The sequence below is a fragment of the Chrysochloris asiatica genome, unplaced genomic scaffold (assembly GCF_000296735.1).
Source record: "Chrysochloris asiatica unplaced genomic scaffold, ChrAsi1.0 scaffold00042, whole genome shotgun sequence".
In the NCBI taxonomy this organism is placed as follows: domain Eukaryota; kingdom Metazoa; phylum Chordata; class Mammalia; order Afrosoricida; family Chrysochloridae; genus Chrysochloris; species Chrysochloris asiatica.
Window position 1 is genome coordinate 21,430,242 of NW_006408560.1, and position 10,321 is coordinate 21,440,562.

Here is a 10,321-nt window from a genome sequence, read left to right on the forward strand (position 1 = left end):
AACCAACTTTTCAGTCCAGCACAGTAACCCACAGCACCGCAAGTGCCATTAAACTGATTGACTCAAGAGACCCTGTATCGGATCTGTAAATCTTTTCAGGAGCAAAAAGCCTCTCATCTTTCTCCCAAAGAACGGCTGGTGGACTTGAACCACTGACCTTGTGGTTCACAGTACAGTGCAAAGCGCTCTCTTGATTCTGCATTCATCATGTCCTAATCTGACCTTTGGCCCTTGGCTACATAAGAAACATTTAGCCTGATGCTTGATCTGCAGATTTTAGATTTACCAGCCTAGCACCCCTGTGAGCTGGCAGCCCCTACATACTTTGGACATGTTATCAGGAGAAACTAGCCCCTAGAAAAGGACATCATGCTTGGTATAAGATCAGCAAAAAAGAGGAATATCCTCAACATCGTGGATTGGCACAGTGGCAGCAACAATGGGTTCAAACGTAGCAACAATTGTGAGGATGGTACACAACCATGCAATTTGTTCTGTTGTACATGGGATCACTATGAATAGGAACCAACTCAGCAGCACCTAACAATAGCCCCTACAACCACATGAGTCAGCCAGCCTGCTGCCTGACCCATAGATTGCTAACTTGCCAGCTCCCACAATCTCTGAATCTCTCTCTATATACTACTTATGGAGTCCTTGATATTGTGCGTAGGATGTGTACTGAACTGCTGAGCACAGGTTGGTGGTTCAAACCCACCAGCCACCCCATGAAAACCCTGTACCAGGTCCTATGAGTCGGACTCAACTCAATAGCACTTAACAACATATCTATTTATATATGCTTCACTGGTTTTGTACCTCTAGAGAAATCAGCCTAAGACATTTGGTTCTGAGGAACAAAATCATAAGGATGGATTTTCTGAATTGATTCTCAAGCCTAGTTAAGTCTTATAAGCACTAATGACTTCATCTTCAGTAGTAAAGAGGGCATTGCTAATTCATGGAGTGAGGTAGCAGTAGAAATACACTAAGTATCACCAACATTGGTGAGACAATGAGACAAGACTTTGGATGATTGTTTAGCTGATACTTTTCAGTCCTTTTTTTTAGACTGAGAAGAGTATAAGGAAGCTATTTGGCTGATCCTACTTTCACTAGATAAAGTAGGAAAAAAAAGAATGAACTCAGGACTTCAGAGTCATAGGCCAAGTGCTGCATAAAAGAAAAGGGCCAGCTGAGGTTTGTGCTGAGGGTACTGGGAAAATGGAATGGGTGGTGGAAGACGACAGTTCTAAATCCCAGCTACAACCATGACACCAGTTGCAGAAATGAGAATTAAAATTATTATGAGTATTTCTTCTTGTTTTGTTATCTCTGTGTGTACATATATGAACATACAACAGGTGTCTTTGTTTTCTTCCCTTTCTTATCCCCATTGGTGGTGATGGTAGTAGTTATGTGCCATGGAGTCGGTTCCGACTCAGAACAATCCTGCATAGGGTTTCTGAAGCTGTAAATCTTTACGGGAGCAGAAAGCCTTATCTTTCTTCTGCGGAACAGCTGGTAGTTTCAAACTGCTGACCCTGAGGTTAGCAGCCTGATTTGTAACCACTATGCTACCAGAGCTCATTAAAAAATACTCATACAAGATATAAACAGGACTAGTATAGGAGTCCTGGTGTGGTGCTGTAGAACTCCAAGTTCAATTTGAAACACAAGGTCAGTGGTTCAAACTCACTAGTTGCTGCTTAAAACCCCTATACTGAGCTGCTATGAGCCAGAACCAACTCATAGCCCTTAACAAGAAATATAGTCCTACAGCAGCGAGGCAAGACCTGGGGACTCATGGGCTTAGAGTCAATGACACAGCCACAGAGGACTAGAATGGAGAGTGGGGCGGCCAGCTGATAAAAAGAGGGTGGACAGACGCAAGAACACCCACACTTGCAGATGATACCCACTTGACCTGGCTTCAATGACTGGATAAACAGAGCTCAACCCGAAGAAGAAAGAAGAGGAAAAAAGCATCATCTGATACAATTCGATAAACATGACCTACACCTATAAACGCAGTAGCTCAAAAGAGGAAATAAATCCCTGCTACAAGAACTATTCCCACCCCCTCCACACAAAGGGTAGACAGGGATGGGCAACTTGGACATTGGCTACCCAAAAATAGGGGGAGGGATACAAAGGTAAGAAGTGACTGGCTTACAAGCTTTCAAGAGGGAACCTAGATCCAAAGGGCGTGGAGGAAGTTAGAGTCTCCAGTGAGTGGTGTCCAGCCTGTCCAGGAAGGGCTGATGAAACAAAATACAGATGGGTCTCTTGTGATGCAATAGTGAATAATTTTTATCAGGACTGATTGTGAGGGTTGGAAATCTAAAGGTGGACATTTTGTAGCAAGGAGGGGAGTGATTAACTTTTCAGTCTAGGAGCGGAGGACCCTAGGACCATCAAGGGAGAAAAGCGGAGAGTGGGATCCTACCCAGAGAAGCGGTGAGGCCTGAGATGGAGGCAGAGAAGACGATGTCAAGAGATGGAGTGGCTGGGGACTTGTGATCCAGAGAGGGAAAGGGGCTGAGGACCGTGGTGGTGGGGTGCAGGCTTACAGGGTACACCCTTGGATTGGGTGAGGAGACATGGACGGGATGGTAACTATGCCAATGAAATGATAGATGATAGAATGAATGTAAACCTAATGTTCTCCCATGTAGACTATCACACAATTCACAATAAAACACTTATTTAAAAAAATTTTTTTTTAAATAAAGTGGATAGAGAGAAATACTGTTAACTGTTAACTGATGGTACATGGAGGGGATTATAATTATTGTAATGAAACAAGGTGTATGATTTGTTGAATGTAAAACTGATGATATGCCCTGTAAAATTTCACTCAATCTACAATAAAAACCTTAAATTAAAAAAAAAAAAAAAAAAAGGAAATATAGTCCTAGGAGTCCTGGTGTGGTGCTGTGGCTTAGTGCACTGGACTGCAACTCGGTTTGCTCCACAATGTCAGTGGTTCAAGCTCACCAGCCACCCCTCGGAAACCCTATACAGGGTTGCTGTGGGTCAGAACTGACTCAACAGCACTGAATAACAAGTATAATCCTGGTGTGATGCTGTGGGTTAATGCGATTTGAAGGCACTTAACAATAACAACAAACACGGTAAAGGTGTGACGCTGCACTGAACCACAAGGTAAGTTTGAATCGCAAGATCAGTGGCTCAAATGCACTAGCTGCTCCTGAGAAACCCTATCGAGGGTCACTTGGCACTAATCCAGGGCACTTAACAACAAAAAGTGTGTTTTCAGTTGGATACATTACTTTTATCACAGGAGGTGCAAGCATGACTCTACCATTGTCTTTACAAAGAGATCATGTACAGTTTAAAGAGATGTGCATAGGGAGGGGCCACTGACAAGGGGTAGTCTGTGATATTAATGTTATGTGTCAACTTGGCTAGGATATGATTCTCAGTTGTTTGGCAGACACTATTTAATCAAGGAGCTCTGGTAGCATAGTGGTTACAAGTCAGGCTGGTAACCTCAAGGTCAAATTACCAGCTGTTCCAAGGGAGAAAGATGAGGCTTTCTGCTCTCGTAGATTGACAGCCTCAGAAACTCTATGCAGGGTTGCTATGAGTTGGAACCGACTCACGGCACACCACCACCACCATTTAATCACCTTCCATTTTGTGACTTGATGTGAACAGTCATTTGGAAGAGGAGTTTCCCTGGAGGAAAAAGCTTTACCAGAATATCCATCTAAAACATAGATGTTCTGGCAAAGCCCTTTCACTGTCAATCTGGCATTCTTCTTGATACATGAGAATCCTACAACTATCACCTGACCAGATTTTGGATTCAGCAGTGGTGCTATGGGCTAATGCGTCAGACTGCAAAGTCATTTGAACAGCAAAGTCGGTGGTTCAAGCTCACCAGCTGCTCCTTGGAAACCCTATATAAAAGGTTGCTATGGGTCGGAATTGACTCGACGGCACTTAACAACAGCTCCTAAAACCCTGACCTGCAGATTTTTGGTGTGTCAGTTCCTGCAACCATGTAAATCAGAAGCTTCCAGCCTGCCCACGGATTAGGGAATTACCAGCCTCCACAACTGCATTAGTCATTTCCTTAAAGCAAATCTGTATATATATAAAGTAAATCTGTGTTTACATTTCACTGGTTTTGTTCCTCTAGAGAACCCAACCAAAGACAGTCTGAAAGATCTACTGAACAACCTGTTCACCATTAGAACAACACATAGGTGTCCACTAAAACATAAGTAGTAGCTGCACATGAAGTGCAGTGGTTAGAAATCAAATTTGGGTCTCCTACCTGGAAGGCAAAAATTCTACCACAGAACCACCAATGACTCAAATTGCAGTCTCAACAGAAGCTTTTGGTATGCATTGGGGGAGAGGTGCCTTGGCATATAAGAGGTTGGCTCTACACTAACCCAAAGGTTGGCAGTTCACACCCATCCAGCAGCCCCACAGAAGGCTTGGTGATCTGCTTCTATACAGATCACAGTCAAGAAAACCCAGTGGAGCAGCTCTACTCTGTGAAACACATGGGGCTCTGCCCTAAGTCAGAGGCAACTTGACGGCAATGTTTTTGTTGTTTTTTTTATTTACGTGTGTGGGGAGAGGGTTATAGGAAGATGAATGCTGGAAGGAGATGACAGAACCCAGAGCTGAATTACGGTTTAGATTAAGACTGAACCTGTTTTCAGTTCATATGACAAATTAAAACTTCCAGACTTTGACTAAATGCTCTTTATTTTATCTTTTGGAGTGCAAAGCACTACAAGGAGTTGCCCAACCCAGCAAGTCAGCCCCTTCATCCCCCCTAGTTAAGGTGTCCAGGGAGTTTCATTTGAGAGGACCCCGGGTGGGAATAGAGCAATCTGTAAAATCAACATCTAACTAACGTTCTTTCTCCAACCATTCTTTATAGGCCCCAGCATAGTTGCGAGCCCTGTAGAGACAAAAGAGGGGTGAGGGGAGGGACGGAACTGGAGGGAGTCGCCAGCCACTCCCCTAGCTAGCCATGCACACCTTCTCCATACCCTGTGTATCCAAGGCCTCGGGCTAGCTGCGTAGCCTGGAAGCCCCGCTTGCCCATTTGACAGAAGAAAACAAGGTTCTCATCTTCCAACCGTGGCTTCTCAGCAGAGTACAAAGCCTGGAAAGCAGTTGGCTCCATCTGCAGGGCCCTTTCCAACTCAGACACTGGGAGGAGTCAAGAGGAAAGACTAGAATGCAGGTAGGAAGGGCTAGGAGCTGCAGGTCAAACAAATTTTCGGGGAGAGAGGGTCCCAAAACACAAACAAGGGAGAAAAAAACCCACGGTAAAACACACAGTGGACCCCCAAGGACAATAAAAGGCTACCTGCGTCGGAACTATTCAGCAACCCACGTTTGAAAGTCAGCCACCTCCCCAAGAGGAGGACAAGGTGGTGCCCACAGCCTCAGGGAGTCAATTTATCTTCCCCTCTCCTCACAGCCTGTTATCCTCTCTAACAGGATGGGTCCATTTCACTGCCAGGCCGCGCCTCCAATCAGCCCTTCTCTAGAGGGAAACTTCAGGGCTAGCTTACAAGAACTCAGGACCCCTGTAACCACTGCCTTCCCCTTGCCACCCTACGTGAGGCCCCATCGGCTAAGACCTTCTTTGATTGTCTCCACCACCAGGCGTCCCCTTCTCAATCCCATACCAGGGATGTTGAGCGCCCCTGGGATGGTCCCAGCTGCCGCCTCCTCTCGGGATCGTACGTCAATGAGGCGAGCCCGGCCAGAGGACAGGAGCGAACGGAGTTCAGGGAGAGAGACCATGGGTGCTGAGGAAGGGAGCATGGGAGCCTTGATCGAAAAGTATCCAGGGAAGACACCGCAGTGGCCCCTGGTCTGCAGCGCCCCATCCCCATGGAGGAGGTGTGGTCCTCTCAGAAACACCCCTTCGATCGCCTCGCCCCGCCCCGCCCCCGCCCCCCGGAGGAGCCAAAAGTAGGGCGATACCTCCAGCCATGGTACCGCAATTGCGAAATCCTAGTGTGGCACACAACCGCCACAGTGACTCCAGCGTTATTTTCCTGACACCTCCCGGGGACCAAGACCGGAACCGGAAGTAAAAGCACCGCCTCCTGCACCGCCCTCGCAGCACCTGTTCACCATGGTACTGACACTGCTCGCCAGAGAAATCTCTGTGGACCATTCAGCGTGGGCTAGAAATGCTGCACCGGTCTGGGCCCCAGCGTAATGAGTATAGGAACAGCACCCTGCCCTAAACTCAGCCCAGCCTTTATTGGGGCCCATTCTTTTCATTCCTGGGGCCCACAAAAGTAGTAAAAACGCAAGACAACTGTGGCTTTAAACAATTTTATGTTTAAAAAAAATAATAATAATAAGGAAAAAAAGAAAACTCCCCCATAAGGGGGAAGGCCCCAAGTGGGCCCCTGCCTGTTGTTCTCCCTGGCTCCAGAGACTTCTGCATAGGCCTTAGCTGCTTGCTAGCCAGGTTCCTCTTCCCCTGGCAGCAGCTATTACCAGACATCCCTTCTCCCACTTTTTGCTAAAGCCTGTTCTGTTCCCCAGAGCACCAGGTCCACATGGGAACCTCAGCTCCAAGGAAAGGAAGAACCAGTGGAAGTGCTGGAGTCCATGGAACAAGCCAGAGCGCCACCTGTCAGCAGACCCTCTGCTGGGCACTCTAAGCAAGCACAAGACAAGCCCTCCAGTTTAGTGTGTCCAGTATCCATCATCGTGAGGGCACATGCACTGCCAGGAAAGCACACGGGCCCAGGGGCTGCTTGGTGGGATCGGGCGAGGTGATCCACATGGGTGTTTCACACCACTGCAGACTGCTGTATCACAGGACCTCAGTTCAAAGACATGTTTTCTGAACTCCCCTGAGCCCATGCCAGAAATGGGCAGTGAAAGAAAGGGGCATGGGGCTAGCCCAGTGCTCCTGAGCCATCTGCAGTTCTCAGAAAGGGGCTGTAGGGCCTGAAGTCCCTGAATCCCCAAAGTTAGTTGCTGTCATTCTTGATGACGACTTCTACTCCATGGTGTCGCAACTGAGCCCGTAGCAGCAGGTTCTTGTTTTTAAGATCTTCCACCTAACAAGGGAAGAAGGCAGTAAAGGGAAAGGGTAGAAAAGTTGGCACAAACAAGTCCCTGGCCTTTTTAGACATCCACTATTGAAAGGAAAGAGAAAAACTAAGCAGGGAACCCTAAACTGGGTCAGCAGCAAATTGGAGGGGGGAGAGGAATGGCCATGTGTAGGGTCGGGGTCTGACCTGCTGTCGGAGCACATCATTGTCCAGCTGCAGCTGGTCAAGCCCCTGTAGTTCCTCACACAACCGGTGGTTACTCTGCCGAAGCTCCTGGATATAATCACAGGCTTTGGACAGAATTCCACCTTTACTCTGCAGAAGAGAACAAAATGAGGACCAGAATTTAAGATACCTGGCTTGCTTTCCAAAAGCACTTTCACACTTTAGATCTAATTCTCCTTAAGAATGATGATACAACATCTCCAAGGCATACAGGAACTTCAGAGAGAACAGGACTTCTGTCATCTGTTCCCTACTCTCTACCACTTCTGAAAGTGATACCAGAAGACAGAATTCAGGCATGTAGCCCACTACCCGGGTCTTTCTATGACCTGGCCAGATTTGGTACTCTCCATGGAACAGTCTGGGATGATCTTGGACAACTGCACAATCCAGTTGTTGATCTTGTCTCGACGGCGTCGTTCCACTGTGGGGCAAAGGGAAAGACAAAGTGACTTAGCAAGAATTTGCACGGGCTCCAGGGTAAAATTACCCAACTCTCCCTGACCCTCAGACCTCACTGTTGCTCCCAGTCCCACCAATCAGCTCCTAGCCTCCCACTCTCATCATACTTACCTTCATTATGCTGAGCTCTGCGTTTCTCATCTCGAGTTGTCCGGGGAGCTTCTGATTTCCTGACAAGAGCCCAGGATGGCCAGAGTCAGGGAAGAACCAAAAATAAGATGGACGTTTTGGGTAAAGGATTTGGCAGGGATCAAATCCCTCATGGTAACTGAGAAGAAACAAGGTCACTCACGGGGAATAAGGGTGGGTCCTGGGGGCAATGGAGCGCTGGCTTCCTCCTTGCAACACTTCTTGTGGTGACATCATTACAAAGAATTGGCCTGAGAAGATGCAGAGTAGGTCTGTCAGGACATGGGACTAGGCACCATGAACTCTGAGACCAGTGCCTGGGACACTCCTCTGAAAAGAACAGGCCTCTTGCTGCTATAAGGGAAACCCCAGACTCACTGCCTACCTGGGGGTCATGAGTGATGGGCCAGGGCTCGCTAGTTACGCCCCACAATCTATCTTAGCCCCTCCAGTCCACATCGTCACAAGATATCTCACCAGTACCAGGAGGGGTGGCCTGCCCCAGTAGTGCCTCTGAGCCCTGGGTAGTAACAACAGCAGCTGTACTTCCCGATGTGGTGCCCCCTGCCCCATCTCCCACTGCAGTGCTGGGGAAATAAGTATAGTGTGTCTCGGCAGCTGTCCCCTCTGTGTCAACTGCATCATCACTGGTGAACGCACCCTGGATCACCGCCTGGGAAGGGGAGCAAGAGAACAGAATCTGGTGAGTCAGACACTTTTTCCTACTATAATACCCTGCAGATTCTCTATTCCTTTGAGGAAGAGGGAGGACGATCCAGAAAGGGGAGCCTTAGAGAAGCTCTAGGGCCAATGGACAAGATGCTCTAGGTGTCTTGCCCTCCCTACCTTTAACCCCATTCTGTTGGTTCCATTCATCTAGCCCATCCCTGGCCTAAACTCCCATACCTGGGTCATGGATTGGGTGGCAGGGTAACCACTGATGGCTCCACTGCCTTCAGTCTGGCCATCCAGCTGCCCCTCAGACACCTGGATCACCCTGTACATCACCTAGAAATGGGGAGAGTAAAGGGAGAAAAAGAAGAAGAACATAAGTACCAGGGGTCCCAGGGCCCTTCATAAAGCTTTGCTTACATAAGGCCCTCAAATGAGTGTTTTTCAAAGCCAAGTTCAGCCATGCCTCCTCCTTTCCCCTATAGAGGTTCCAGTACAGATCCTAGTTCACACCAACCTCTATTCCAAACCCCTCCATTCCAATTAGTCCTCAACTTCACTTCATCATCCAAGCAGCTCCCCCAAGACATGTTCAATCACCTCCCTCAATCCCAAACCCAGGTCACACCTGCAGCCACCTGGCCCCCTCCCTTACCTGGCCCCCATTCTCAGTTCGGAAGACGTACTTGACGTTGGGGTCAGGGAAGGTGGCAGCTGACTGGATGCTGGCGATAGCCACACTGGTTGGGTCCTCCCCAGTTGCCACAGCACCTAAATTTTAAAAAGCTATGAGGTACTGCCTTTCTCCCTGTCCCAATAGCATGTCATTTGCCATTAATAGGAGGAGGAGAATACACAGAAGATAGGCCATGGAGAGACCAGAAAAAGCTCTTGGTTCTATTTCTATCACTCACCTTCCTGAATCTGCACTGTGCCCTCTTCTGTTTCAGCTGTTTTCTGCTGCCTATTTGTTGAAAAGGGACAAAAGAAAAAGGAAAGAAATGAAAGGGAAGCTCATTGACCCACATGGCTCCTAAACGCCATGGCATTCATTCCCAACAGATATCTTCTAGGTAAGTCCAGAATTAGCAACCGCTAATATTTACTGAGTGCTTACTTACCATTCACTATCTTACTCAGTATTAAGAACAGTCCTCTTAGGTAAACAGTACTACTTCCATTTTACATATGGGGAAACCAAGTCACACAGATAGTAAGCGATGGAGCTGGGACCTGAATCCATATCTGTCTGACTTCAGAGCCAGTGCGCTTAGCCATTTTTCCATTCTCCCAGGCCACCCATCTCCTATCCTGGACCCTACCTCTTCTTCACTCACCCCTTCATCTCTCTGTGAGGGGGCACATCCGAGGAACTCTTCCTTCTCTGGTGGTCTTCGTGTCTCTTGCCTCACAGCCCTGTGTGATAAATCCTAGTAGAAATCAGGGAGTTTGTGGTGAGTCTAGGAGAAGGAGTAGAGCCCTGGTTCTAGAACTAGGTTCCACAAAGGAATATAACCCAATCAGAGCACAGCCTTCAGTATGGATTACATCTCAATGTAAAGTAAACAAAAACCTCACCAAGGGACCAATAAACAACATTCTTATCAACAGAGAAAAGATTGAAGTTGTCAAGGACTTCATACTTCTTGGATTAACTATCAACACTCACGGAAGCAGCAGTCAAGAAATCAAACGACATATTGCATTAGGCAAATCTGCTGTACAAGACCTTTTTAAAGTGTTGAAGA

General features: G+C 47.5%; 2 protein-coding genes across 3 annotated transcripts; both read right to left on the reverse strand.

The window, feature by feature from the left end:
* Window positions 1-4,899: 4,899 nt before the first annotated feature.
* On the reverse strand, window positions 4,900-6,001 carry TSTD1 (thiosulfate sulfurtransferase (rhodanese)-like domain containing 1). Its single transcript, XM_006861764.1, has 4 exons — window positions 5,992-6,001; window positions 5,691-5,813; window positions 5,043-5,205; window positions 4,900-4,951 (listed from the first exon to the last, which is right to left on the reverse strand). The coding sequence occupies exons 1-4, from the start codon at window positions 5,999-6,001 to the stop codon at window positions 4,900-4,902; spliced, it is 348 nt and encodes a 115-aa protein (XP_006861826.1).
* Window positions 6,002-6,337: 336 nt separating this feature from the next.
* On the reverse strand, window positions 6,338-10,005 carry USF1 (upstream transcription factor 1). Of its 2 annotated transcripts, XM_006861656.1 has the most exons (10): window positions 9,911-10,005; window positions 9,488-9,537; window positions 9,229-9,344; window positions 8,808-8,909; window positions 8,379-8,574; window positions 8,065-8,152; window positions 7,884-7,942; window positions 7,640-7,734; window positions 7,272-7,400; window positions 6,338-7,091 (listed from the first exon to the last, which is right to left on the reverse strand). In XM_006861656.1, exons 1-10 carry the CDS (start codon window positions 9,916-9,918, stop codon window positions 7,002-7,004), a joined length of 933 nt encoding a protein of 310 aa, XP_006861718.1. In that variant the 5' UTR covers window positions 9,919-10,005; the 3' UTR covers window positions 6,338-7,001. The 2 variants fall into 2 exon arrangements, with proteins under 2 accessions (XP_006861718.1, XP_006861719.1); XM_006861657.1 differs by lacking the exon at window positions 9,911-10,005 and having other exon boundaries at window positions 7,002-7,091; window positions 9,260-9,344.
* Window positions 10,006-10,321: the final 316 nt, after the last annotated feature.

Coding starts and splice junctions, on each gene's coding strand:
- TSTD1 (XM_006861764.1), bottom strand. Junction 5,206..5,690: donor AGGGGCGCTCAACATCCCTG/GTATGGGATTGA, acceptor GACTCCTCCCAG/TGTCTGAGTTGGAAAGGGCC. Junction 4,952..5,042: donor CGAGGCCTTGGATACACAGG/GTATGGAGAAGG, acceptor TTGTCTCTACAG/GGCTCGCAACTATGCTGGGG.
- USF1 (XM_006861656.1), bottom strand. Junction 8,910..9,228: donor GAACTGAGAATGGGGGCCAG/GTAAGGGAGGGG, acceptor CCCCATTTCTAG/GTGATGTACAGGGTGATCCA. Junction 7,735..7,883: donor CAGAGCTCAGCATAATGAAG/GTAAGTATGATG, acceptor TTTGCCCCACAG/TGGAACGACGCCGTCGAGAC.